Raw genomic sequence first — 27566 nt, forward strand, 5'->3', positions numbered from 1 at the left:
CTCCATGGGTTGAGGTTGAGGAGCTAAAGCAGGCTCTCTTCCAAAAGCCCAAAACAGGCGTGCCCATAAACATGATGCATTGGCCATTGGCCTGACCAATGCCACCCAATACAAGAGACGGATATACACTCAAACAAACTTTATTGTTTCGCCCTACCAGGAGTACATACAAATAAATATTCTTCCTGTTACCTGTAATATGCAGTTATGCACACAAGCACAAGAAAACTGGCTACTCCAAAACAAAACAAAACAAAAAAACTTCTATGCATACTTCTCTCACCTATGTTACACGCCTCAATGTATGCACAGATTGCGCCATCCCAGAACCTCAGCATCCCGGCAAGGACTGGGCTGACATCATGTCAGACAAACTGGCATCTGAATCGCCACAGTGTCTCAGGTAGGATTGCTGCAAGGACTGAGCTGATGATGCGCCTGCCGTCACATTTGCCTCCGACGACTCACCACCATGCCCCAGCTGGGACTGCTGTGGTGACTGAGGGACCATGGTAGACAGGCTTGGCCCTGATTCCCCACACCGCCTTAGGTATGATCCATGCTGGCTGGAGGCTCCAAGATAGTAGTAGCTCGAAGATCCATACAAAGAATTGGACATATAGGATGAACCAACATGTACGCTAGGTGATCCATGGCCAAACTGGGATACATGGGGCGATGAATACCTTATACTGATTGGTGGTGACAAGTGGCTGCCAACAAGGGAGTGTGTCGACGACAAATGTGAGATGCGAGGATGGGGAGATGACATGTTTGCAAGGTCGGCGTTGCTTCTGCTTGTACTGATGCCAGGAGAGTTTGTGTAAGATCTAAAGGGGTTGGGAGACTGGGGGGTACTAGAAACAGAGTAAGCGCGAGAAACCGAGTGCGACGAAGGACGCCGGCTTATTGGTCTGGGAGGGGATGCTGCCACACTCAACCGGGATGAAGATGACTGAGAAGGTAACCGAACAGCAGAAGAAAGTAACGGGGTGGCCTCTGTAGCAGCAAGTTCTGATACTCCACTACTTGCATCTTGCTTGCATACAGGACAGAATGTTCTCCAAGAAGTCAGCCACAAGTCCACACAAGCTGCATGGAACTCTGCAAGGGAATAGACAAAAGTGTCATTTTCCCTACTTTAAACATCCCATTTTTTTCCAAATTTTTTGTTTGCAATAGCCACTAAGCATTAAGATTTGCCAGAATATCCACTATACCAAAGGATTAAGACTCTGCTGCACAATCTTTTTTCCATCCAGTAACAAGATCAATAAAATTTGCAAGATTCTGCATGCCTAAGGATTAAGAAGTGGCTGCTATAACAAAAAACTTGCCAAGACATGCCCGACATTTAGCAATAGATGGTCAAAGCAATAAAAAAGTAGAGTATTTCGATGATTTTGACAATACAGGTTTCAGGGATGGTTGTTACACTACATGGTGTTTGCTCCTATTTTTATTATATCTGTACTTTACCCTTTAGTTTGTCTAGTTCTTGTTGGGTCTCATACAAATCTTGTTGCACAAGTTTTATTTTTGGGTTTCTTTTGGTCCCAAATCCAAAGACTGAAAAGTATAGTATAGTGGCAGTCTCAAACAGTCAGGCTATTATGGTAGCATAGTATGACAAGAAAAATAAACAGGATGTTAAAAGGTCAGACAAACATACTGTGACGGCAGGGCAGCACTCTAAGCTTCTCTCCAAAACTGTAGTCTTCTAGGCAAATGGCACACATTGACGATGTGCAGTTATCTTCTTGCACTTTTGTGAAAATAAGACTTGGCATCGCCTTAACTAACTGACTGCTCATTCCATGGAATTCTCGAGCTTCCAGATTTCTAGGGTGGTCCCTCCTTATTCGATGTCTTCTCACAAAGAAACATGTAGCTAATACAGCAGACATGGCAAGTAGCGATATGAATGAGATTGCCATGATCACCCAGGCTGAGTTCTCGAATGTAGGTAGTATCCACACCTCTACATCAGTATGGCCTGAAAACTTCTTCAACACCTCTCCTGAGGCCTTTGATACGAACACAGCATATATATGAATACCACTTGAGCTTCCAGCCACTGTAACATTTCTAGTTAGATATAGAACGTAATATACGATCATTGCAATATAAATTAGTGGAATGAAAATGCATCCAGTTATGCAGCTAATTTTTGTTTTATTTGTTTGAGTATGAATGAATGATCGGCATAAACATCAGTGTTTGACTCATTTTTAGAGAGCAGAGCTGAGTGCATTTGCTTGTGCCTCTACTAGCTTAGTGCATATCTATCTACAGGTAAACATGGAGAGGTGCTAAAAAGGACATTTACTCGTGTTTGCAAGGTTAAACAGCATTATGGAACTATACAGTGGCATTAAGAAAATGGTGGAGGAGCAAGTAGGAGCGAGAAAGTAAATTACTTGAAACCAGAACCCCACTATTTTCGTTGTCATATACGATTGCAGCTTTGAATCCAGCATCCTGCACATTTTTTACTTTCTCATCAAATGCACATCCACCTCTTATAACCAACGCAAAAGGAGACGGCAGGCCCTCAACTGCATTGATTGTTAATGGGCTGCAGGCATTTAAAGGTTCGGCGGCATAAACTATGCCATTAACTCCTGACGCTTTCACTCCTGGAGCTGCAAGCCAATCGAAATGGCATTTTAAATCCTTCAGGAAAATACAATACAGACTTAATGAAGGTGAAAAGGAATGAGAGACTAAGAGGATAAAAATGCATACACGATGACAAGAATAAAACCAAAGCTCAGAGAACCGGTGTAAAACAGCCACAATAATAAATCAGCAGGCGTAACAAAGAAGTTCAAAAATAACACCTAGATTGAGCAGAGGCAAGTCATGCGAACAAAATGTTTTCAAATGAAGTGGCATCCACCGCTAGCAGTTGGTAATCTGGATAAGTTAAATGATTGTAAGGCATGCAGGACTTACCAAAGCTTGCCTCGATGTCATCAAACGACAAGGTCAGATTATTCCCCATTAGCACGACATTGGCAGCTCCCAGCTGAGCCATTAGACAGACCATGACACAAAGAAAGAGAAATCTACTCTTCATCTTGGCAATCTCCGAAGCCCTAGAGGAAAAGTCAGCTCTTTTTTATGGATCACAAGCACTGAAGCGACGAAACGGAGAGGCAGCTCAATACTTTGAAAACTCCAAATCAGTGTCTCTGAGTGCAGCTAACGGCTAACACCCGCTCGGTGCCTGCAACCACAGAGCAACAATCAGCTAACCTTCTGGCAAAGGAAAACCAACATTGCTGGAACCCTTCATTATTCCTAACATTATACTAAAACAAGAAGGGATTTTGCATAGAAGGTGGAAATATTTAATTTCTGCAATATGGTAGAACGAACAAAACCATCCTATACATTTCACTTTCCACAATTGGCCATGCAATAGCCAATCTTCCAAAAGTAGTGTCCAGGAGAGAAGCTTCCTCGGGCTATGATTATCAAACAAGTCAAGAACAGATTCAGTAGATGGCCAAACTGAATTTTGACGAAAATCAACCAGCAATCTTACTCGTAAGCACCACGGCCACCAGAAATATATACTAGATGATGGCACACCGACTTCCGAAGGCAAAGCTGGCTGGTTTCGAGTGAGTATTAAAGACGTGAAACAGAGGGAAGGAGATTGAATTGAGCTAAACAAATACGGCCGTAACATAAAGTTAGCCAAGGCATCTGGAATCCGAGGCTCCAGAGGCGCCGCGCATCTAATCTCGACAGGCACAGGAAACAGTAGGCAATCATGACCCATGGCAGAATCACGGTAGACAGTAGTGAAGCACAGCTAGTAGTAGAGCTCGAAATTGACGAGGAAAGCCCGAATCTTTGACAGATTTTGACCAGGCTGTTGCAACTATCAACTGACGGTGGAGAGGGGGGAAGAAGTGGAGTTGATGCGGATGCGGACCTGGGGAGCAGCCGTGGCAATGGGGACGTCGGCTTCCATGTGACGAGGAGCTGCCGTGGCGTGGTGTATGGGCGGATCAGGCGGCGGCGGCCGGGCGGGAGGACAGGAGGGAGGGAGCAACGAAACCGGAGGGGAGGAGGGGTCAGGATGGGAGTCGTTGGTTGTGTTGTGTCGACGGAATGGGAGTGCCGACCTGAACTGACGACGGGGACTCGATGATATGCCTATCCGTCCCGGCCGAACCGCCTCCGAGGGCCAAATAATTTCTCCGGTTGGGTGAATTTTTTTGCAAATCTGGAGGGTGGTCTGACATGACCAAAACAGTTAGTTTTTTTTTAACAAACCGCAATATAGTGCGTGTTTCATTGATATAGTAGAAAAAATATAAAATTATAGTCCTGTGAGGTTATAGGCGGAAAACTGAAAAGAAAATGATAAAAAAATAGCCACCCGATTGAATTGGGACATCAACACGGGTAACCACTCAACTCAAACAGCAATACCCAGCCAGTTGGATTGGGACGTCAACGCGACCACGCCACTCCACTCGTGGCGGCAGCAGAACCGGAGAAAACAGCTAGTTTTATGTATGAAATATCGTCCCAATGGGATTAAAGATAAAATGTTGTTTCTTCACCAAGAAGCGTTTTGTTCCTGCTCAAGCACTGCGTGTTGGTGTAGGTAGCCGCAGCACGGAAGAGAAGCTAGCTGAGGTTGATGATAATTGACAGGAGACAGGACAGCTACTCCTCCAGTCCTTGGCATCAATCACTAATAATTTGCAGGTTAGCAGCGTGCATGGGGCCTCTTGTTGCGTTTCTCATCTGCCTTATTGCTTCCTTCCTGCATATTCGATTGCCACCTGCATCCCTGATGGATGGAATTTGTTAATGCGATTGAAGCCACCAACCATCAATAGGGACAAATGGATCAATAAAAAGATGTACATCCAGACAGTCAGACAGAGAGGCAACTTTGGCTGCCTGCTGCTGCTTTGCAAGCTGCAACCTGTCTTGAGAGCTCCAATAATCCTTCTTTTCTTTCCCACAGAATATAGTGGCAGCTGAATACATACACAGTGATGATGCTTGCTAGACAGAAGAAGAAGAAGAAGAAGAAGAAGAAGAAGAAGAAGAAGAAGTGCTGGGGGGCTTGTAGACGTAGGATCGCGCGAATGCGAGGTAGAGCCCGAGCTCGACGGCGCTGAGCCCCGCCAGCAGCCAGTAGAAGTAGTCGAGGTGCGCGCGGTTGAGGTTGTCGGCGAACCAGCTGTCGCGGCCACTTCTGCCGGTGAGGGCGTCGATGAGGGAGATGAGCATGCTGCTGATGAATCCGCCGATGCCCATGACGCTGAGGTAGAGCGCCAGGCCCAGGCTGCGGAGGCCGTGGGGCATCTGGTCGTAGAAGAGCTCCTGCAGGCCGACGACGGCGAGCACGTCGGCCACCCCCATCATGGCGTACTGCGGCACCAGCCAGGCCCAGGTCATGGGCACGGTGGCCGCCGGGTCGTCGACGAGGCCGTGGTCCCGCGCCGTGGCGAGGCGTCGCGCCTCGACGAGCGCGGCGACGGAGACCGCGGCGAGCGACGTGGCCATGCCCGCGCCGACGCGCTGCAGCATGGTGAGCCCGGGCGGGTTGCCGGTGGCCCAGCGGAGCGCGGGGACGAGCGCGCGGTCGTAGACGGGGACGAAGAGGAGGATGCTGAGGGGGCCGAGCGCCTGCAGCGCGGCGGGCGGCAGGTCGAATGGGCCGATGCGGCGGTCCAGGGTGCGGCCCTGCTTGTTGAAGAGCGTCATGATCTGCGCGTACACCACGCCGTACGCGAGGCTGGTGGCCCAGATGGGGAGAAGGCGGAGCACGCACCGGGCGTCCTCTGCTTCTGCATGGTTGCCTCTGCCTCTGCCTCGTCGGAATAGTAGTGCTCGGAGGCCGCGGGCCAAGCGGAGCAAGGGGGACTCGGAGGAGGACTGGTGCTTGCAGTTGTAGAGGCGGTAGGTTGGGGTGCCCAGCAGGAAGACGGTGAAGGCGCAGAGCACTATGGCGCAGGGCACGCCGAAGCCAACGCCCCAGCCGACCGACTCCTGGATGTAGCCCACCGCCGAGACGGCGACGGAGATGCCGACGGCCATGCAGAAGAACCACCAGTTGAAGAGTGATCCCCGGGAGGCGCGCTCCTCGGGGTGGGCGGCGTCGAACTGGTCGGCGGCGAAGGCCAGGCCGCAGGGCTTGTCGGCGCCCTGCGCCACGGCGATGAGGTAGAGGGACACGTAGAAGAAGTGCGCCGGCCGCAGCGCCGGAAGCGTGGCCGACAGAGTCAGCATGCCATACCCCTAGCCGGCATTCATTTGATTAGATTAGATGGCGTCGTGTGCTCTGCTGTGGTTGCCATTGCCGGCCTCTGTCTACGACTGGAAGGAGGGAGAGGAGCAGCAGCCAGAAAGAAATACCAGGACGTAGAGGGAGCATGCGATGATGATGGATTTGTATCGTCCCAGGTAGGCGTCGGCGAGGAAGGCGCCGAGCAGGGGCATGAGGCTGGCCGTCCCCGACCAGGCGTTGACGGAGGCGGCGGCGGAGGCGTTGGACTGCCCCAGGGGGCCCGTCAGGTAGGTGATCAGGTTGGCGGAGATGCCGAAGTAGGCGAAGCTGCCGGCGATCTCAACGGCTGTGAGCCATGCTCACGTTGAATCGAATTGGAATCGAATCTGATCAACACACAAACTGAAACAGCAGCAGCAGCAGCAATATAGTGATATACCCACCCGCTACGAAGAGCGCGGATCTCCATCCCCCCGAGTTCCCCCTGCACACGGGGCGGCCGCGGTAGTCGGAGACGCCGGCGAGAGGAGGCTCCTGCTGCTTGGCTGGGGGTGGGAGCAGGAGGGGATCGGCGGCGGGGTCCATGCCTTGTCAGCCAGCCAGGCAGCTCTCTGGTTGGATATTTGATTGAGATCGTGATTGGAGAGGTAGGTAGGTGATGATGATGGCTGATGGATTGGAGGCCCAAGCAAGCCACCGTGTGCTTCTCGCAGCAACCGACCGGGCTTCTCTTTCTAACCTGGGCCGACCTTCCTGTTATGTTTCTTCCTAACTTTTGGAGCCTCGCTCGTCCAGGCCGAAAGAAGAAATGCAATGCAAGTAAAGAAAGATACCGGATCTGGGCCGCTGTTTCAGCCTGTGGACTGTCCCGGCCCGGCCCGGTTGCCCAACTATCGTCAGTGGAGAATCGATCTTGAGTACCAGCCAGCCAGTAACCCCTCGTACGTACCGAGCGCCATCGCGCCATCAGCTGAGCGTACCGATCAAACTGTCATCGACGAACAGCTGTGACTAACAAGTCACGCAAATTTCACACGTAACATGTACATGCACAATTCGTGGGATTCGAACCCACGATTTCAAGCCTCAGCACATGTAATGAAGTTAAATACGCTTTCATTTAGAAGTAACATATGGAGAGACCTTTATTACCGGGCAATAACAACGCTCGGAGCTAAATGTCAGCATTTAGTGCCGGTTGTTGTTATTGCTTGGTACTAAATGGTACTCCATGGGGTACTGGTGTTATTGCCTAGTATTAAATAGTCCAGCATTTTTAGTACACACCGGATCATAACAACAACCGGTACTAAATGGTGACATTTAGTATCGGGTAGTGTCATTGCCAGGTACTAAAAGGTCTCTGAGGACCGAAAAATTCTACCCGGTACTAATTTCACGCGTTAGTACCAGATAAAAAGCCGTTCGATACTAACGTTAAGGACGAATGCTCATATTTCTCCAGTTACCAGTTACATCAATAATTAGGCAGGAAGAGAGAGGTAGCAATCGTCAGTCACGCGCATTGATCAATTAAGGTAGCTACTCCCTTCATCCTTTTTATCTATCGTTCTCACTCCCCGAGAATTCAAACGTAATCAATTTTGACCAAACATATAAAAAAATATTAATATTTATAATACATAATTAGTATCATTAGATACATCATTGAATCTACGTTCATAATAAATTTATTTAAACATATAAATTTTGCTAATATTTTTTACAAATGTGATCAAACTTAAAAAAATATTTAACCAGCACCCTTCCCACGGCAATAGATATTAGGGTAGCTACATCTATCTATCACGTCACATCATGGTGCGTGCGTGAGACGACCGTACGTAGCATCATCCATTCACGCGCACCGTGTGGAAATTGCTTCTTGTTTCTAGCTGCTAGTCCCTTTCCATCACTGCCTCCTATTCTCACTCTTCTCGTTGGAGCTAGCTGCGTGCCTGCGTCTCTGTCATCTGCATTCCCATTCAAGGGCGAAGCAAAGCAAGCAGCTGGTTTTAGCTAGGATCAACTCGTCAACAGTTCATACAATTGACAACGAACCAAACGATCCCAACCAGCCAGACCAACCCCGTATAGTATGTGCAGGCATGCCGAGAGACACACACACACTTTCCTCCGATGACGATCCGATCCCCGTCTCTCCGACTCGTCACTGCACAAAAAAGTTTGTAGCGTCGGGTAAAAAGGGTATTTGCAGGACCACCGCCTGCCCGAAGCCTAGATGCAGTGTAAACTAATTTTTTTCTGAATACACAAGAATTGCGTATCTTTATATTAAAAAGAAAATAAAACGTTTAGAAACGTTACAACGCGAGCTAATTAGACACACGCACATGGATTGATGAGCCTGAGCTATCGGAGGCGCCTCTTCCTTTTTGTCCGCCCTTGTAAAAATATCTCATTCATACAGACGGTTTGTTTGTGTAGTAGCGTCCGAACGTCATTTCAGACTGTCATAGATCGATTTTTGGATTATTATTGAATCGGCGGATGGAGCATCTCCATGTTGCTGCATGGAGCGCATCTTCCTGCCTCCTTCCTTGTTTGCTTGATGCATGGGTCCATGGCAAGTCACGGTTATGACATACACTCGGAAGATCTTGCAGCCAAGAGCAGCAACTGTGAACTGTCATAACGATACGCACGATCGCTGCAGCATTTAACCCTGAGCTGCTAGCTCAGACCGCGACCCCCAGCCTACTACTGTACTCCCCCGTCCACATTGTAGTTTGTTTTAGTTTTTCTAAATTATGATGCATTTAGACACACTGCACAAGAAAGGATTTATGCTAGCATGTCGAAATTATCCTCCTCTCCCACTCTCAAACGGCCACTTGTGAGCCAACTCCGTACACAGTGATAGAAGCAACGTTCTCTCCATCAACGTCAGCAAAACCCTCTCCCCCTCTCCTTTTTCCTTTGTCCAAAATCCCCCCTCTTCTACAGTGCACAGCGGGGGAGGAGAGCAGCACCACTGCAGCAATAGGAGCGTACAGATTTCGTCACTGTCCACCTACCTTCACACGCGCCGCCCGCCGGCAATCACCCCCAAGGTTAGCGTCTGACCGCGGGCTCCATCATTTGCGCCCTCCCCCCTCGAGAAGTCTCGCAGTTTAGCTTCTCTAACATTTTCGCAATTTAATACGCTTGTTCCTCTACTGATCCGACGAGCTGCCGCAAAAGGAGCCGCCTTTCGCCGTAGCAGTGATCATCGTCGCCCCCTTCTTGTCCTGTCAGGTACCGGCCCACGCGTGCTGGCTAGGCTAGTGCTCTAGCATTTTTTTTAGGGGGTGGGATCGGGGGTCGGAAGAATTCTGCGGTTGCATGCTTCCACCATTTGCTGCACCCCTGCCAGCAGCAGTCTGCAAGTGTTATGCTTGATCTGTGATGATCTGCCGCTCAGGTTAGAAAAATGTCTGATCCTTGTGCACGCGCGTGGTTGTTCCCGTGGTTGTTGACGCACGTCGAAATTAGCGTGCTGGCGGGCGAAATTGGTACCCGCTAGCACAAATGTGACCAGGGCCACCAGGCTAGTGCACGCCAGCACAGATGGCTCTGTACTGGTGGGCGATCTAAGCGCCCGCCAGCACAAATGTTGTTCAGATAAAGCCGTGAACAGCTTCTTCCCCAGCCAACCTTCCATTTGGAGCTTGCCCGAGAGGAGCTCGGGAAAAGCTCCAAAAATACCAAATCTAAGGAGGAACATTTTGCTCTTGTTTTCTTTGGAGGAGGTGACTACAAAAGGTAAGTTTGTGCCATTCCAACCTTCCTTTCCAACTTCTATCCATCATTTCTAACTTCATTAGGTTGTCATCTAGATGACAACTAGAAAGAGAGGAGGGAGGAGAGAAAATAACTAGAGATGGATTATTTTTTAAATAAAGTTCTATGGTCATGTTATAACCATTACAATGCTATGTTTGTCATTTTAATGTGATATAGAATTGAGCTTGATTATATTTTTCCTACATATTAATTATTACATCCATAGATTGATCAATGAGTTTGGTTGAATTTAATATATAATTGAGTTTGGTTTTTTTCCTACTATAGAATTGAGTAGTTTTAATATTAGCGTGACAAAGAACATCTCTATTCCAAATGTTCAATTTTTAATAATATGAATTATATATTATGTATGATGTAGTTTTTAATAATGTGAATTATTTATTATTTAAGTTTGTGGTTACGTCGTTGGAGATACATATTTCAAATTGACGACTAAAAACTGGTGGAAAATAAAAACAACAAATAATTCACGGGAAATAATATATTGAATGGGAAAATACATACTCCTGGTGAGCGGCATAAGCATCCGCCAGTACAGAACCTATATGCGCTGGCGGGTGATGTAACCACACTGCCAGTACAGAAAGCAGAGACCGGTCTGTGCTGGCGGGTGAGCGACATTTGTGCTGGTTCAAGGTTGTTGGCATGTGCGATAACTGCCAGCACAAACTTGTTCTAGCCGCCAGTACGAAGTTTTTTCTGATGTAGTAACATATACTATATCTACATGTATAATAATATTTATGCACTTAGAAAAATAAAAATAACTGCAATTTGTATCGGGAGTACTACGTAACTAGCAGCACTGCAGCAGCCGCCTCGGGCAGCCTACGCAACATAGGACAATTATAAAAAAAACGCAACACAGGACAAAATTAACTGACATGACAATATCCTCGATCATATATCCTATGCGGCCCAGGCCACGTGTCACCTAGCTGCTGATGCATGATCACATAAACTCGCATTGCCTCCTTTTATTTACATCCGGGGCGGATTAACACAGCATGCATGTACTTAGTACTACTCCTACCAAACACAAACATCGATCCGTCTCGTCTATAGCAAATTTAAATGAAAAATGCATGCGTAGGAATTGAATTGTTGGTATGTATCCTACCCTCCCCTACCTACCTGATAGATAGATGTCCTGTTCCGATCCATCGCTGTTCGCGTACGTGCATGTACGTACAGTGGTCAGTGGATATAATGCGTGCCCGTATTGAATTCAGAACGTGAGTACAAAAGGATGTTTGGATACTATGTGTTAAATAGTGTTACATTGGATGTTCAGATGCTAATTAGAAGGATTAAATATGAGCTAATTATAAAACTAATTGCAGAATCCTGAGCTAATTCGTGAGACAAATTTATATTAAGCCCATTTAATCCATCATTAGCAAATGGTTACTGTAGCACGACATTCTCAAATCATGGACTAATTAGGCTTAATAGATTCGTCTCACGAATTAGACTCCATCTATGCAATTAGTTTCGTAATTAGTCTATGTTTAATACTCCTAGTTAGTATCCAAACATCCAATATGACAGGTACTAAACTTTAGTGAATGGTATCCAAACACCTCCTGCCCCAGCCCGTCCGACCTAGTAGTTATCTAGTCATTTTTCTTATTTTTTATTATGCAATACTATGCAGAACACATCATCTGTATTGGCTCCTCGCTCCTTGTGATCATGCTGGCTATCGAAGCGACAAAATTCATTAAATCTTTTCACGATTATTTTTCGTGAGGATTGTAGTATCTCTAACATTAGATGCTCCTAACCTATAAAAATAATCAAGAAAATGTTTTTTTAACTTAAGGCATCATGTCCCTCTACACGCTCATAAAATTTGAACTTAAAAATCATTTTGTACATGGACAAATAAAAAATAAAAATCCCATTGAGGGGTAGATCATTGGACCAATCAAAATAATTCATGGAGCAAAATGCTCTTGATTTTTCTTAAGAGGTTAAAGAGACAAAGTGAATTGGTGATGAGAGGAACATGGATATTTTCCTTTAAAATTTGAGGACTCTTCGTCAACTTGGGATGCGGCCATGAGCTTCATCCTGCGGGAGGTGGCCTACCAGGGGCTGGATGTAAAAAAGTGTTGTATTAATAAAACATAGCCCTTTTTCTCATAAAAAAGAAAAAAAGAGAGATAGAGGTGACGTCTGTCGTAAGTAGCAAATTAATTATGTCTTGCAAAACAACGTAAATGGCGGTAAATTAAGTGATGAATGGATTTGACAATTGATGCTACGTTAACTATATGCTAATCATGAATTAATTAGGCTTAATATATTCTCTCGCGAATGAGCCTCCATCTGTGCAATTGATTTTGTAATTAGTCTATGTTTAACACTCTTAATTAGTATCTAAACATCCGATGTGGCAGAGATTAAACTTTAGTCTGTGGAACCAAACACCCTAGATGATCCGAGCATGCATGGTGCGAGTGGTGGTGGTGGTGGCCGGCTTCTTGCTCGTTGATCGCCGACCAAATCGATGACCACCACCCCATGCGCAGCGCAATCCATATTCCATAGAAGAAGATTCGATTCAACATGATATGATACGATGATGGCTGCCTTTTTTACTAGTCCATTTTCGATTGTAGTATATATTATTGTTATTAGTATACTAACTTGTCACACTCCGGGCGGGCCGCCCGGCTTTCTTGCTTACTCCATCTTTCTTGCCCGTCCATCCATCCAATAGTCCATCTCGATCTTCTTGGGTGTTGGACGACGGGACGACCTCTGTCTCCATCACACGCGCACTCAACACGCCAGGCCCAATTAATAATTAAGCAGGAGTACATGACAAATTTGATCAGTACCTTTTACTTTTGGTATATATATATATATATATATATATATATATATATATATATGCTGCTCTCTCTTTCTTCATTCTTCCCATCGTTAAGCAGCAGCAGCAACTAGAGAAGAGAAGAGAAGAGAAGCCCATCGTTAAGTTGTCGCTGTGCTGCTGCTGCTTATTGGTGAGTTATACATATGCATCTATTAATTCTTGATGCATTATTAATTGTTTGTTTGGTGGATTCAATCAAATCGCTCATGCATGCATATATCATCGGTAATCCACCTGCTGACTGCTGTATTGTACTGTCGCAAGTGACAGGTACAGTACAGCACCTCCATCATCTGCCATACTACCAGCAGCATGCAGGACAATTAAGCACCTTGCAAACTAAATTATAATTAATTACACGGGCCATGCAAATGTACATATTATGGCAGTCGTCTGTGAATTGAAGAATAATACAGGCCATCCGCCGCATATGCATGCATGGGGTGTACCTGGCTCAAGTGCGTGCACTCAAAGTTAAGCAACAAGCGGCAGGCTGCTGTTAGGTCTCGTTGCACCCAGCCACGAGCTAGTGCTCCGTCCTTGCATTGCATTGCACGTACTGCATTGGGTACTATACATGCATGATGCATCCTCACTCACTGAACTGAACATGTATACATACATATATGTGCTTTGCTTTGCTAGGTCGTAGCTGCAAAGTAATTAGGAATCGATCAGTAATGATGGTGGAGCAGGGCGAGCTGGTTCCCCCAGGCTTCAGGTTCCACCCCACGGAGGAAGAGCTCGTCGGCTACTACCTTGCCAGGAAGGTCGCGAGGAGTAGTTGTGATGATCTTGACATCATCCAGGAGGTCGATCTCTACAGGATTGAGCCATGGGATCTCCAAGGTACGACCCTACTACCCTAGCTAGATCTTATCCGTAAATTTATAAGTTAGATAATTTCATCGTGCATGGATGATCGATCGATCGATCGATGATCAGAGAGGTGCAAGTTGGGCGGCGCCGCCGGGCACGACGACGGCGGCCAGACGACATCGGAGTGGTACTTCTTCAGCTACAAGGACCGCAAGTACCCCAGCGGCACCCGCACCAACCGCGCCACCGCCGCCGGCTTCTGGAAGGCCACCGGCAGGGACAAGCCGGTGCTCTCCAGCTCCAGGGTCATCGGCATGAGGAAGACGCTCGTCTTCTACAAGGGACGCGCCCCAAATGGAAGGAAGACCGACTGGATCATGCACGAGTACCGCCTCCAACCCAGCAACCACCAGGCAATGCAACTTCCACTTTCATAAAGTTTTTCGATCAGCTACTGTCAGTCGTCGATCAGTTGGTGCCGCTTTATTTTCTGCCAAAAAAAAAAAGAAACAGACAATCAAATTTTGATTTGTTTTCTCAACAAAAAGCTGCTAGGATTCCCGTTTCCTTTTTTTCTTCATAACACTTGACTTGGATACATGCATCATGGTCTCTCTGACGCCTCCATCGCGTGGTGGTGCTTCAACTAACATTGCTGCTTCATCGATCAGGAGGAAGGCTGGGTGGTGTGCCGCGCATTCCAGAAGCCTATCCCCAACCAGAGGCCCTTCGTCTTCCCCACCTACGCCACGCCGGCGGGTTACTGCTACGACCACCTCCCAAGCATGGACGGTAACCACCAATACCTGCAGGTGGGCGGCGGCCCAGCACTGCACGCTTTAGCTGCTGGCAACAGCTTCTTCCCGCAGCAGTTCTACTCCGACGACGATGACTTGTTGGAATCCAAGAAGCATGATAATCTCTTCAGCAGTATCCTGCCGCCGCTGGAGAGCCCGACCGCCGCCATAGCCGCCTGTGCCCAACAGAGAGCAGCAGCCCATGTTGTTGCCTCCGAGAATGATGATGAACTCATGGTCCAGGGAGGAGGAGGACACGCTGCAGCTGCTGCCGCCGGCGCCATCGACTGGAACTTTCTCGACACCTTGTTGTCCACGACGACGTCGCAGCTCCTCGAGCCCTCTACCTTGTTGCAGTGACGCGGTCGTGTCCGATCAGTCAGACATAGCTAGCTAGCTAAAGAACATTATTATTCACCATCATGATCATTCATCATTCATTTGCATGCTAATAATTCACATACATATGTTCCATTATATAGTTTACGGACTCAACTTATTTGTGGGAGCTGACCATCATATTCGATATGATGCTATTGTATATATGTAAATCCACCTTTATTTTTTTCACATACATATGTACCACAGCTATGTAACATGCCACTGTAATCTCTCATTTCTACTTAGTAACAGTCATTTTTCTTCAGTTTTTGAAGCAGACTTCAAGTTAATTAAGTGGCCATGCATGCATATATATGGAAAATACCATTTAATATATGTTACCAGTTAGTGTGCACCATTTTCAAATTTAAAAGCCATTTGAATTTCATGCATCGAGGAGAAAGAAAGCGTGCGATTGCCCTCTTCCTCCCTCTCCTAATCTCCCTTTCCTCCTGTGATTTGAATTAAAGACGATGTAGATGCGCTGGTATGTAGTCAAGGAGAAGGAAAATGATTGAGAGGGACCTGCACTTGGCTGTGCATATCGTCTCGATGGAGGGAGCACCAACGACATGCCGCGTTTAATCATGCATGCGATCTCGATCCCTCCTCCTGTGGCGGTGGCGGCGCCCTTGTCGGGAAGGAACTAGAGGAGAGAGGTCCCCCGTTGGCCAGGCTCCCGAGGTGCACTAGCTTTTTGTTTGGTTCTCGTTTCAACGCAGCCAGGCCAACCAGAGGAAATTCATTGGTTGGCTGCTTGGCTTTCTCTGTCTGACGTGCTCGTCCATGCACTTGCAGCGGGCCAGGCCCAGCACCTGCGCAACAGGAGGAATGCTCGATTTTCGATTGCTTTGTCGGGCTAAGCCCAATAGTGTGCCCGTGGGCTTCCTAGACAGACAAGACAACAACAACAAAGATGGCCCATGCGAGTACATGGGCCGAGCCCAACCCAATCCAGCCCGGGGAAAGAAGAAGAAGGAGGAGGAGGTTCCCGTAGTATCTGGGACTGAGAGAGCGGGCAGGTTCGCCGCGCCGCCAACCCTTCCGACCTGTGGTTGCTTCATCGGAGGAAGGAAGAGTTCGGTTTGGTTTGGCTTTGGCGGCGCGCGGCTTCTTCCCAATCGATTCCCCCCATCGATTGATTCCCTTCCTCCTCTCAATTCCATTCGCCAAACCCTAACCCTAATCTATCCGCCGCCACTCCTGGCCGCTGGCCCCAATGGCGGACAAGGATTCCGCCCCCGCCCCCGCCCCCGCCGCCGACGGACCTGCCTCCGCCCCGCCGCAAGAGGACGAGGAGGCGCTGCTCGCCCGCGCCCAGAACGTCATCTCCAGGGTCCTCGAACGGGAGCGCGACCCCAACCCCAACCCCCGCCTCCTCCACACGCTCGCCACCATGTGTGAGCTCCAAGAAGCCAGGTTTGTTGCTGCTGCTGCTTTACTTGAGGTGAGGGCTCTGAGCCCTGCCGCTTGCACCTACTTGCTTCTGCATATTGGATTGGGTACCTTACCTGCCAATTTCCTGGCGGGGTTTCATGGATTTCAAATTAACCATGTAATAGCAAAACCACCATTCACCTTTTGCTTTACCATCTTTTGCATGCTATGGGATTAATCTATCCACACTTCACCCGCTTTTATTGCAACTTAATATTCTAAATAAAATCAACTTTCCATTTGAAATCTCGTAACCTACTTGCAATACCTTTGACACGCCATTCAAATACTAGCATAAAGATTGCCATCTGTTTTCCTCTGCAGATATATTCAGTTGTCTGCCTCTAACCCTACGCCTAACAACAACACAAATGCAAGGAGCACCTATACAATCGGCAAGCTAGCAAATCTGTTCCGGGTTAGTAGCCTACTTCACACTACTGTATGCATGCATGCATCGAAGTTTCATTTTGCCCATTCATTGATATAACTAAGAGTTGTTACTTCAATCATGTCAACAGGATAACGACGACTTTTACGAGTTAGTGTTTTGTAAGTTCTTATCGGATACATCTTATTCTGTGGCCGTACGTGCTGCCGCCGCTAGGCTGCTCCTGAGCTGCCATTCTGCCTCGACGGTTAGCTTCTCTCTATGCATTTGTCTTGTTGCACGCGCTTTCTGTTGTCTGCCCTCGGCCTCTTCTCTTGTTTTTCGCACCGTACTAACTTCTTCATTTTTTGCTTCCTTTCCTCAGCCTCAGTATCCTCATGCTTTTGAAGACTCTATCATAGAGAATATTAAAAAATGGGTAACAGAAGATTTTGAAGCGTCTAGTGAATGTGAATGGAAGTATCTAGGAATAAATAAACCCACAGATGCTGAGATGCTGAGAACATACGCCATTGGGTTGCTCGCTATGGCGTTGTGTAGGTACTGTCATTGTCTCAATTGATTTGTCATATGACATCGAATGCTATCCTTTTGCTACCGAATACATTTTGACATTCATCTAATTCATGCATTTTCTATTTTTCACCTCAGTGGTGGGCAGTTGGTAGAGGATGTCTTGACTATGGGGGTATCAGCGAAGCTCATGCGCTTTTTGCGCATAAGAGTCCTTGGAGAGGCCTCATCTTCTCAGAAAGATTCTAACCATCCACAAGACACCAGGCATCCTCGGGGCAGAGATGATAACAGGGGCAAATCACGTCTGGCTCATGATGTTTCTCGACTTGATGGAACAAGGGTTGGGTATGGAACATTAACTGGCCTGACTGCAGAGAAGGACAATGAACCTGGTGTTGGAATGAGGCAAGCACTTGGAGAAAGGTTGATGGATGACACTGTTGCTTCATCGGATAACCGTGACATCCCTGAGGCTGATGGGACCAATGATCAATCTTATGGCACAAGCATTTGTGACGCAAAGTCAAAATTTGGGGAAAGGCATTCTGCGGCGAGGCTTGCTAAAGATGAAGATATCAGCGAAAATGGTGAACTGTTGAAGAGAAAGCTAAATCGAGGCACTGCTCGACTTAAAGTGAAGGGAAAGGCTGGTGAAAGCTGTCCTGAATCAGAAATGACACCTTTATCGCCAACCTCTGGATTGAGAATAGGAGGTCGGGCTACCAGAGAGAGGAATGCAGTGAGGGTTGATGACCCAAAGAAAGCAACTGATGTGAACAATAGATCTGCAGGACTTGAGTCGTTTAGCGCTATCTCCAGAGAAGAATACGAAGACCGGTTCAGGGATTGCATTATTGGCTTGAAGGATATATCTGACATTGTTTTGAAGGCAGTGAGAGCTGCTGAGTCTGAGGCCAGATCTGCAAATGCACCTGATGAAGCTGTGAAAGCAGCAGCTGATGCTGCTGCTGAGCTTGTGAAGTCCGCTGCTTTGGAGGTATGGGAAAAAAATACATATTTGAAGTGTATAGCAGAAGTAGCTTTTCTCAGCATCTGTTTCATACTGTATATATGCTATGTCTTGTTATTGATGTCATGCACTTTTGCAGGTTTGGAAAAGTGAAAAAAATGGTGATGCGGTTGTATTAGCTGCGGAGAAAGCTGCATCCGCTATTGTAGAGGCTGCTGTCTCAACAAGTGTCTCACGGTAATGGGGAGAAATGCTTGCACACATGCATATTCTATTTCTCATTTGTTTTTCTGCCACTTCCATGTTATTTACCTGAGAGTTCACTTTGGTGGTACAGAAGCTCAAATCAAGTCGGTGTAAAGCATGCGGTGGAAGAAGCTGTGCAAACCAGCAAAGACCAGGATTTAGAAAATTTTGTTATCAGTGACCAAGGGCAGCTCTTGCAACTTAGAGAAAAATATAGCATCCAGTGTCTACAGATTTTGGGAGAGTACGTTGAAGCTTTGGGTCCCGTTCTCCATGAAAAAGGTGTTGATGTTTGCCTCGCATTATTGCAAAGGAGCATGAAAGACCAGGAGGGTCATGACCACTTTGCTCTACTTCCTGATGTTCTTAAATTAATTTGTGCTTTGGCTGCCCACCGAAAATTTGCTGCTCTCTTTGTTGATCGTGGTGGTATTCAGAAGATCCTCTCTGTTCCTAGGATTACTCAGACATATATGGGTCTTTCTGCCTGCTTATTTACTTTTGGGTCTCTTCAGGTAGACACAAAGCCATAAACTACTTGTTGATGCAATCTTATTGCTGATCTGCCGTTTATTTTTTCTACCAGGCTAACCTTCTGACTATGCTTGCAGTCTACAATGGAACGTGTTTGTGCACTCTCATCCGACACTCTTGACAGTGTTGTTGAACTAGCACTTCAACTTCTTGGGTGCCCACAAGATTTAGCTAGAAAAAGTGCTGCCATTTTTTTCGCTGCTGCTTTTGTGTTCAAAGCTGTTCTGGATTTATTTGATGCACGGGATGGGATGCAAAAGCTTCTTGATATCCTATATGGATGTGCATCCGGAAGGTCTAGTGGTAACTCTGGAGGACTAGGATCCTCCCATATAAATCAAGGGAATGATCAGTTGCCTGCCGAAGTTTTGACTGCATCAGAGAAGCAAGTTGCATACCATACATGTGTTGCACTACGGCAATACTTTAGAGCTCATCTCCTTCAGCTTGTGGATTCCATTCGGCCAAGCAAAAGCATCCGTAGTATTGCTCGGAATACTTCTAGTGCAAGAGCTGGTTACAAACCTTTTGACATTAGCAATGAGGCCATGGATGCTGTCTTTCGTCAGATCCAGCGGGACAGAAAGTTAGGCCCCGCTCTTGTAAGAGCCCGTTGGCCTGTGTTGGACAAATTTGTTGCCTCAAATGGTCACATGACGATGCTAGAGTTGTGCAAGGTAAAAGACATTTTTATGTGCACGCACATGACGATGTTATCTGAGTTTGGTTACTAACATGATTTGACATGCAGTTTCAGGCACATGGTGATCGGTATCTACGTGATCTAACTCAATACGCATTTGGAGTTCTTCACATTATAACACTTATGCCACACCCACACGTCCGCAAACCAATAGTGCATGCCACATTAAGCAACAATCGTGTTGGTATGGCTGTCCTGTTAGACGCAGTGAAAAGTTTCGACTATATTGATCATGAGGTGAGATTTTTTTTCAGAAAATATCGCTGAAATAACTTTTACAATTACATGATGGTTTCGTAAGTGTTGTTCCAAATTGCAAGTCTTATTATCATTATTTTTGTGAATCAGGTGATCTGTCCAGCATTGAATGTTCTCGTCAATCTTGTATGCCCACCTCCTTCTATCAGCAACAAGCCATCCTCAACTGCCAATCAGCAACCTGCAGCTGCACAAGCGCTTGTTTCAGAAAGCAGAGACAAGAACTTTGAAAAAAGTGTTTCAGATAGGAATCTTGTAGCAAATCATGGTGAATCTCGTGAACGATCTGGTGACGGCAATCCTTCTGAAAGGAATAATACCTTACACCAAGGAACTCCTTGCACACCTGTTGTACCATCTGGAGTAGTCGGTGATCGAAGAATAACGTTAGGAGTTGGAGTTGGAGGTCCTGGTCTTGCTGCTCAATTGGAACAAGGATATCGTCAAGCTCGAGAAGTCGTAAGAGCCAACAATGGCATAAAAATTCTTTTACAGCTTCTCAGTTCTCGGATGGTTACACATCCTGTGGCTATAGATTCTATTCGAGCCCTTGCCTGCCGTGTCCTGCTTGGCCTGGCCAGAGACGATGCAATTGCACATATACTGACAAAGCTCCAGGTATTATTTACTACAGAACAATACCTTTCTCACCTGTTTTTCTCATCTCCAGTATATGATCCATAGTGAAAACTCTTGTTTAGCTGTTCTTAATACGATTCCACTGCATACTGAGTACCCCCTCTGTTTCTTTTTATAGGGCAAATTAAGTTTTTAAAAAACTTTGCAAGTTTTTACCATCAGTTAGTTAAATAATGTACATGTTTAGTGTACAAAAGTTGTATCAACAAATTCATGTTCTATGGATCTTTGATTAGGATATGGATTTTGTAGCAGTTGATAATACATTACGACAGAAATTAAAGGTAAAATGGTACTTTTGAAGACTTTCAAATCCTAATGCTCCCTATAAAAAGAAAGGGAGGGAGTATTAATCTGCCATGCTAAGACAGATGGCTTACTACTACTATCTGATGGCCATCTTGGACCCTGTACATATAGTTCAAGAGAATTAGTTTAGTGAGATAAATCTCAAATGTGTACCTTGTAGATATTTATGCACTCACTGTTTCAGGTGGGCAAGAAATTATCAGAACTGATCCGCGATACCAGTGCCCAGACATCTGGGGGTGATAGTGGAAGATGGCAAGCTGAGCTGACCCAAGTGGCAATTGAACTAATTGGGGTAAGATCTTACGTCTTATGTGATTGTAGATATAACTTTTCCGTATTTAGAACCTCTGAACAGCCCACACAAGCAACTTGGGTTAAATGAGTAATGTGATCACACTTTTCTTTGGCAGGTCTTGACGAATTCTGGAAAAGAAACTACATTAGCAGCAACTGATGCTGCTGCTCCAGCATTGAGGCGCATTGAGCGAGCTGGGATAGCTGCTGCTACTCCTATCTCCTACCACTCAAGGTTTGATATTTCTGTATGATGGCACTATCGTGTTAGCTTACCAGCTGTTCGTATTGTTTACTTTCCCTTTTCTTTTTTTTCTTTTTTCTTTTTTGCATGTAGGGAACTGATGCAGCTAATACATGAACACCTCCTTGGGTCTGGTTTCACCGCCACTGCTGCCATGCTGCAGAAGGAGGCTGGCCTTGCACCTTTGCCACTGACAGCAGCAGTGCTTCCTGCCCACCAAGTTTCTGCCCTAGAAGCATCATCTGTTCAGCAACAGTGGCCCTCTGGACGTGTCCATGGTTTTCTCTCAGATAAAACAAATATATCCACAGATCAGTCTGCCCAGAGATCTGATTCTGTCCTGCCTTCATCTAAGAAAAAGGCACTGACCTTCTCATCTAGTTTCTCTCAGAGAACTCTATCTCCGCATCCCGTTTCTCTTAATAGAGCAAGCAACAACCCCCTTAAAAGTCCTGTACCTATTGGGTCTGATACTGGAGATGCAGACACATTGCATAAAACTCCGCTGTCGCTGCCACTTAAGAGGAAGCTTGTGGACATGAAGGATCTTAATTCTTCATCAGCAGCGAAGCGCTCTGCAACAGCTGATCAAACATACCAACCTTCTGCATTCCAAACTCCTGCTGCTACTCGCAAAGGTCTGTCGGTAGCAGTAGATTCTCCTACTTCCTTTCATTGTGGTCGGACAAACTTCAACAACATTTCTACTGACAACTTGGACAATTCTCAAGGCACACCGGGAACAGTGACAACCACAGCCCATCCTGGTGTGAATGATCAACAATCAGGAAATTTGGAGCGTATGACACTTGACTCGCTGGTGGTACAATACTTGAAACATCAACATCGCCAGTGTCCTGCTCCAGTTACAACTTTGCCACCACTTTCTCTAGTGCACCCTCATGTTTGCCCCGAGCCCAGTCGCAGCCTTAGCGCACCAGCAAACATAGCTGCTCGTATGGGAAGCCGTGAGATAAGTAGGCAGTTTAGTGGGGTCCAGATACCTCGTAGGGATCGCCATTTTATATACAGTCGGTTCAAGCAATGCCGTGTTTGCCGTGATGAGGCATCACTGCTGACTTGCATGACATTTCTTGGAGATGCATCTCGAGTTGCGGCTGGTAACCACACAGGTGAATTAAAAATATTTGACTGCAACACGGCAAATCTCTTAGAGACCCAAACGTGCCACCAACATCTTGTTACAATGATGGAGTCTACATATTCTGGTGGAAATGAGCTGATTCTCACATCCAGCCTAAATGAGGTTAAGATCTGGGATGCCTTCTCGGTATCTGGGGGGCCTTTGCACACATTTGAGGATTGCAAAGCTGCTAGGTTTAGCCACTCCGGAACTTCATTTGCTGCCCTTTCTACTGATACAGCTCAACGGGAGATTCTATTGTACGATGCACAGACATACACTATTTTTCAGCGCCTTCCTGATAATACTAGCAATTCAAGTTCAGGCCGCGGATACGTCCAACCTATTATACATTTTAGTCCTTCAGACACAATGTTGCTTTGGAATGGAGTCCTGTGGGATACACGGGAGGCAAATCCTGTTCATCAGTTTGACCAGTTCACAGATTATTGCGGGGGTGGCTTCCATCCAGCAGGAAACGAGGTGCATATTTTTTCTTCAACCATACTAATTAATTTTGTTTAGACATATGTTTTGAACCATAGTTTTTTCTATCAATTATGTACTGTGACTAAGAGTTTGATTCCTCCATTGCTAATAATAAGGCATATGCTATTTTCAAGCTTGTCTTAACTCCTAGCTCTTGTGAATATTGAGAGCATATGGTATTAATTATGCTGTACCATGGTGTGGAAGAATAATATATACATTGTGGCTTTGCTACCAAAATTATTTGTTGTAGATGCCAATATTTTAAGAGAAATTTTTTTCTAGCCTGTATCTTATCATCTCTGTCACGGATATCTTACAGGTGATCTTAAACTCGGAGGTGTGGGATCTGAGGAAGTTTAAGCTTTTGAGGAGTGTCCCTTCCCTGGACCAGACAGTCATAAAGTTTAATGGCACTGGTGATGTTATCTATGCCATCCTGAGGCGTAATCTTGACGATGTAACGTCATCCATCAATGCTCGTAGGGTCAGACATCCTCTTTTCCCTGCATTCCGCACGATTGATGCCGTGACTTACTCGGATATTGCAACTGTCCAAATTGACCGCTGTGTTCTTGATCTTGCCACCGAGCCCAATGATTCTCTTATCGGGGTGGTTGCTATGGACGATCACGAGGAGCTGTTCTCTTCTGCTCGCTTGTTTGAAGTTGGCAGGAAGCGAATAACCGATGATGATTCAGATCCAGAGGATGCAGGTGACACCGATGATGAAGATGACGATGATGATGACAACTCAGATGATGGTGTTCTGCTTGAGCCTGTTCTGGAAGGGGAATCAGATTCTGACGATCTCAGTAACAGCAGCGATGATGGTGGCGACGATGATATTCCCAGTTCAGATGAAATCGAAGATGATCCAGAGTTCATCGATGACGGTGACCTTGATGGCGGAGGGGGCTTGCTGGATATCATGGGTGATGGCGAAGGGGAGGACGACGAGAGTGATATGATTGGTTCCTTCAGCAGCGGAGATGAGGATGGTTGGATATTGTAAGGTTTTGTGCCTTGCGGAATGGCCGTTTGGCCAGTCCTGTACAAGTTGAAATCTTATGCTCACATTATGACTGTAATTATAATTATTTCCTTTGTTCTTGTGGCCTTGAGGGGTTTAGCTCAGCTGTTAGGGAGTGCGGAACATAATGAACTGCTGAGGCGCTAGATGATGTAAGTATAAGCTTTTCATCTCAGACAAGGCCATCGATTAAATTTACTCTGTTTTTTTTTTGCGCCAATATCCGCTATTTACTCGTGCGCTCACCAATTGTGTAAAGACTTTTGCTGCCGGACGGTCGAAACCTAACTGCTGATACATGTCTTATTAAGATTCAAAGTGCAATCCTTTGTTGGCTGTAGTTTCTTAAGATAGGGAATTTCATCCATATCATTGCTTAAGTACACAATTTTCATACATGCTAGCGCCTTGTGCTTATATATGTCGGACTAGAAACTACATGCCATTGAGTAACCTGGTGGTGTATGCTGTCAGCTCGCGTGTTAATGACATGTAGGACTCTGCCCTTTCCTGGTGGCGGTGGAGATGAAAATTACATCTCAAGCGGGGAGGTTGGAACTGAGAAATAGCAACGCTAACAACTTAGAATATATGATGAAAGAGAAGAAAAAAAAATCAATGTTGAAAACAGGAACACAAAATCCATGCTAATTAAGCTGTGGCTTGCCGATCACTAAGGTCAGATTTGGAGCTTGCTCATGTCGAATTCCCCGCTGGCGTGCACCTGCCTGACCGTCCTGTCGTAGTCATCTTCCTCCCCCTCCTCCTCCTGGTCTTGTGCGTCGTCGTCGTCGTCGTATTGCTCGTCGTCCGAGGCGGCGCCCCAGCCGTAGCCGGCGACGGGCCTGGCCGGCCTGGGCACCGTCTGCGCCTCCTGCACGATCCTCATGATGTCCTCCACGCTCTGCGCAGAGAACGTGGCGGCGGGGGCATTGTTGCTGGTGGCGCTGCCGCCGGCGCCGGCGCTGGCGTCTCCTCCTCCCCGGCGGCTGTAGTAGGCCGCCTGCGCCTCCTCCTTGAGCTCCCGCGGCAGGTTCTTGAGGAACCAGGGGTGGCTCTTGATCTCGCTCATGGTGATCCTCTGCAGATATATACATGTATAGTTTTGTTATCTGTCGGTGGACACGATCGGGAGCACAAAGAAATGGGAGGGAATGCACCTTGTAGGGGTTTGCGACGAAGATGCGGGAGAGCAGGTGGCGGCAGTTCTGGGAGACGTGCACATACTCTGGAATCTTGTACTGCACCGACATGATCCTCTGCAGCGCAAAAGCATTACATATGCATACATGTATGTATATGCGCAAGCAAGCAAAAGCAAGAGTATGATACCGAGATTGTCTTGCGGAAGTTCTTGGGGTCCTTCGGATCCTCGAATGGGTATGCTCCGACGAGCATGACGTAGAGCGTGACGCCGCAGGACCAGACGTCGGCGTGCTTGCCGTCGTACTCCCGGCGGGAGAGCACCTCCGGCGCGATGTAGGCCGGCGTGCCGACCGTTGACTTGGGGCGCGAGTGCAGGACGGAGGACTTGGAGTAGCCGAAGTCGCAGATCTTGAGGCGCGGCGCTGGGCTGCCGTCGAGCAGCGTGTTCTCGAGCTTGAGGTCGCGGTGGCAGATCTGCATGGCGTGGCAGTAGCTGACCCCGCACACCAGCTGCTGGAAGAAGTAGCGCGCCTCGTCCTCGTGGAAGCGGCCGGCCTCGCAGATGCGCTCGAACAGCTCGCCGCCGGCAGCGTACTCCATGACGATGGCCAGGTGCGTCGGCGTCAGGACCACCTCCTTGAAGCGGATGATGTTGGGGTGACGAAGGGAACGGTGGTTCACGATCTCGCGGAAAACATTCTCGTCGATCTAATAGCTAGTAATTGATGATTAGTAATTGAATTGCAGGCAAGGCAAGGCAAGGCAAGGCAACAAGGAAACCCACCCTGTTCCCTCGCTCGATGAACTTCATGGCCACGAGCTCCCGCGTCTCCTTGTTGCGCATCAGCTTGGCCACACCGAAGTTGCCCGCTCCGATCTCCCGAACGGGCTCGTACCTCTCCATGCTTCTTCCTTCCTCTTGCTCTTGCTGTTGAATTCTCCTCTGTTTCCTCTTGCTGTTGAATTCTCCTCTGCGATTAGCTGCCCAGCTACGTTATCTATTCTATCTTAACCGATCGATCGAGGAGAGGAGTGGAGGTGGAGCTACCGAGCTAGTAGCTAGACCGCAAGACGATGAGGACGACGAGGAAGAGGAGGGCGGAGATAAGCAGAGACGACGACAGGGCAAGAGGGAAGGGAAGGATGTGGGTGGAGCTGAGTCGGAGCAGGTGGCTAGCTTTGACAGGTAATTCACGGCGACGATGACGATGCATCCAGCCCAGGCCACTCGAAATATACCAGGCCAAGAGGCCACCGTACGTACTAGATAACATACCAACCGAAAGGGACATGCAATGCAACGACAACTTTAGCTTAGTTTAGGCCGGCCAAAGGGAAGGGATTGGGGATGGTTACCCGACCTAACGGTTATACTTAAGAGAGAAGAAAAATAATTGTGACATGCATGATGGCAGCCCTTCTGCCCTTGGCTCGCCGGTGACGTCGCGTTCGCTTACACAGACTGCCTACCTGCTCCTGCTGCTGTGCTCCAGCGATCTACCTGCCCGGTACTGTTGCTGCAGTTGCATCCACCCATCCTGCATCCATCCATAAGAAACTACAGTAATCCGAATGGATCCAGAGGCGGAGGTAGCAGCTGCCACATGCGCGCACGAACGAGGAATCCGACAGGGACACTGCCCAATGGCCCATGGATGCACTTGTTCCTTGTGATTCAGACCCACAACGCGGTACCATTATTCTTTTCTTCCTTTCTTTATTATTACCTCGACTCTGATCCAAGATTGGCTTCTCTTAATAACTAGCTAATCCTTGCAATAATGCCACCCAGAACAGGTAGCTCATCGATCAGCATGCACAGCCATAGCCGTAGCATATATAGGCTGAAAGGCATACAACTAGCTCTTCTTCTTTTTCCATCGCTTTAATTTTGATCCTACCCACTCAGTGTCACTAGTCACTGAATCTCATCCTCATGCTCATCGGTTGGGATCAAGTTAGGTCATCGATCGCCCCTTTCCTCCTCCTCTTTCGGAAGTCACACAAAACCAGCTGGCAACCAGTGGCAGGAGTATATTCAAGGGTCTTTCCAGAGAAAAAAAATTAAGTATATTATTCGAGGAGACAACTCTATTAGGAATTCCTCTCGCACATCATCTGTGCATTTTATCAACACAATACCCATGGAGATTAAGTTCTAGTATTTCTCTCCCTTTTCTAATTAAGAATTACGGCCAAGTCTAAGAGTAGTAGTAGTAAGATGACGACGCAAAGGCATATCGCTTTCCAT

At 47.0% G+C, this 27566-nt stretch overlaps 5 protein-coding genes across 9 annotated transcripts; 2 read left to right on the forward strand and 3 right to left on the reverse strand.

The window, feature by feature from the left end:
- Nucleotides 1-43: 43 nt before the first annotated feature.
- Nucleotides 44-4147, reverse strand: LOC101754426 (receptor homology region, transmembrane domain- and RING domain-containing protein 1). Of its 3 annotated transcripts, XM_004959890.2 has the most exons (6): nt 3950-4147; nt 2959-3232; nt 2560-2645; nt 2421-2481; nt 1673-2077; nt 44-1104 (listed from the first exon to the last, which is right to left on the reverse strand). In XM_004959890.2, the coding sequence occupies exons 2-6, from the start codon at nt 3080-3082 to the stop codon at nt 332-334; spliced, it is 1449 nt and encodes a 482-aa protein (XP_004959947.1). In that variant the 5' UTR covers nt 3083-3232; nt 3950-4147; the 3' UTR covers nt 44-331. The 3 variants fall into 3 exon arrangements, with proteins under 3 accessions (XP_004959947.1, XP_004959946.1, XP_022680581.1); XM_004959889.2 differs by having other exon boundaries at nt 2421-2645; XM_022824846.1 differs by having other exon boundaries at nt 2421-2676.
- A 718-nt stretch (nt 4148-4865) lies between these two features.
- On the reverse strand, nt 4866-7010 carry LOC101755368 (protein NRT1/ PTR FAMILY 5.10). The gene is made up of 3 exons (XM_004959892.4): nt 6712-7010; nt 6397-6614; nt 4866-6279 (listed from the first exon to the last, which is right to left on the reverse strand). The coding sequence occupies exons 1-3, from the start codon at nt 6851-6853 to the stop codon at nt 5041-5043; spliced, it is 1599 nt and encodes a 532-aa protein (XP_004959949.1). The 5' UTR covers nt 6854-7010; the 3' UTR covers nt 4866-5040.
- A 6022-nt stretch (nt 7011-13032) lies between these two features.
- Nucleotides 13033-15224, forward strand: LOC101755776 (NAC domain-containing protein 30). 2 transcript variants are annotated; one of them, XM_022824947.1, is made up of 4 exons: nt 13033-13092; nt 13608-13811; nt 13908-14194; nt 14453-15224. In XM_022824947.1, the coding sequence occupies exons 2-4, from the start codon at nt 13643-13645 to the stop codon at nt 14936-14938; spliced, it is 942 nt and encodes a 313-aa protein (XP_022680682.1). In that variant the 5' UTR covers nt 13033-13092; nt 13608-13642; the 3' UTR covers nt 14939-15224. The 2 variants fall into 2 exon arrangements, with proteins under 2 accessions (XP_022680682.1, XP_004959950.1); XM_004959893.3 differs by lacking the exon at nt 13033-13092 and having other exon boundaries at nt 13162-13811.
- Nucleotides 15225-15973: 749 nt separating this feature from the next.
- Nucleotides 15974-24389, forward strand: LOC101756173 (DDB1- and CUL4-associated factor homolog 1). The gene is made up of 14 exons (XM_004959894.2): nt 15974-16378; nt 16721-16814; nt 16918-17034; nt 17152-17327; nt 17439-18300; nt 18413-18510; nt 18611-19034; nt 19131-19730; nt 19805-19993; nt 20105-20632; nt 21147-21257; nt 21376-21494; nt 21597-23130; nt 23459-24389. Exons 1-14 carry the CDS (start codon nt 16179-16181, stop codon nt 24149-24151), a joined length of 5745 nt encoding a protein of 1914 aa, XP_004959951.1. The 5' UTR covers nt 15974-16178; the 3' UTR covers nt 24152-24389.
- A 225-nt stretch (nt 24390-24614) lies between these two features.
- Nucleotides 24615-26533, reverse strand: LOC101756577 (serine/threonine-protein kinase SAPK5). Of its 2 annotated transcripts, none has more exons than XM_012844768.2 (4): nt 26100-26533; nt 25502-26030; nt 25330-25428; nt 24615-25250 (listed from the first exon to the last, which is right to left on the reverse strand). In XM_012844768.2, the coding sequence occupies exons 2-4, from the start codon at nt 25913-25915 to the stop codon at nt 24849-24851; spliced, it is 915 nt and encodes a 304-aa protein (XP_012700222.1). In that variant the 5' UTR covers nt 25916-26030; nt 26100-26533; the 3' UTR covers nt 24615-24848. The 2 variants fall into 2 exon arrangements, with proteins under 2 accessions (XP_012700222.1, XP_004959953.1); XM_004959896.3 differs by having other exon boundaries at nt 25502-26023; nt 26100-26532.
- Nucleotides 26534-27566: the final 1033 nt, after the last annotated feature.

The sequence above is a fragment of the Setaria italica genome, chromosome III (genome assembly GCF_000263155.2).
Source record: "Setaria italica strain Yugu1 chromosome III, Setaria_italica_v2.0, whole genome shotgun sequence".
Taxonomy (NCBI): domain Eukaryota; kingdom Viridiplantae; phylum Streptophyta; class Magnoliopsida; order Poales; family Poaceae; genus Setaria; species Setaria italica.

Coding starts and splice junctions, on each gene's coding strand:
- LOC101755368 (XM_004959892.4), bottom strand. CDS start 6,853: ATGGACCCCGCCGCCGATCCCCTCCTGCTCCCACCCCCAGCCAAGCAG. Junction 6,615..6,711: donor ATCCGCGCTCTTCGTAGCGG/GTGGGTATATCA, acceptor CATGGCTCACAG/CCGTTGAGATCGCCGGCAGC. Junction 6,280..6,396: donor CATGCTCCCTCTACGTCCTG/GTATTTCTTTCT, acceptor AATGCCGGCTAG/GGGTATGGCATGCTGACTCT.
- LOC101756577 (XM_004959896.3), bottom strand. CDS start 26,219: ATGGAGAGGTACGAGCCCGTTCGGGAGATCGGAGCGGGCAACTTCGGT. Junction 26,024..26,099: donor TCATCGAGCGAGGGAACAGG/GTGGGTTTCCTT, acceptor ACTAGCTATTAG/ATCGACGAGAATGTTTTCCG. Junction 25,251..25,329: donor TCGTCGCAAACCCCTACAAG/GTGCATTCCCTC, acceptor ATATATCTGCAG/AGGATCACCATGAGCGAGAT.
- LOC101755776 (XM_004959893.3), top strand. CDS start 13,589: ATGTGCTTTGCTTTGCTAGGTCGTAGCTGCAAAGTAATTAGGAATCGA. Junction 13,812..13,907: donor TGAGCCATGGGATCTCCAAG/GTACGACCCTAC, acceptor ATCGATGATCAG/AGAGGTGCAAGTTGGGCGGC. Junction 14,195..14,452: donor TCCAACCCAGCAACCACCAG/GCAATGCAACTT, acceptor TTCATCGATCAG/GAGGAAGGCTGGGTGGTGTG.
- LOC101754426 (XM_004959889.2), bottom strand. CDS start 3,082: ATGAAGAGTAGATTTCTCTTTCTTTGTGTCATGGTCTGTCTAATGGCT. Junction 2,646..2,958: donor TGACATCGAGGCAAGCTTTG/GTAAGTCCTGCA, acceptor ATTGGCTTGCAG/CTCCAGGAGTGAAAGCGTCA. Junction 2,078..2,420: donor TAGTGGGGTTCTGGTTTCAA/GTAATTTACTTT, acceptor GAAATGTTACAG/TGGCTGGAAGCTCAAGTGGT.
- LOC101756173 (XM_004959894.2), top strand. CDS start 16,179: ATGGCGGACAAGGATTCCGCCCCCGCCCCCGCCCCCGCCGCCGACGGA. Junction 17,035..17,151: donor GCTGCCATTCTGCCTCGACG/GTTAGCTTCTCT, acceptor TCCTTTCCTCAG/CCTCAGTATCCTCATGCTTT. Junction 23,131..23,458: donor TCCATCCAGCAGGAAACGAG/GTGCATATTTTT, acceptor GATATCTTACAG/GTGATCTTAAACTCGGAGGT.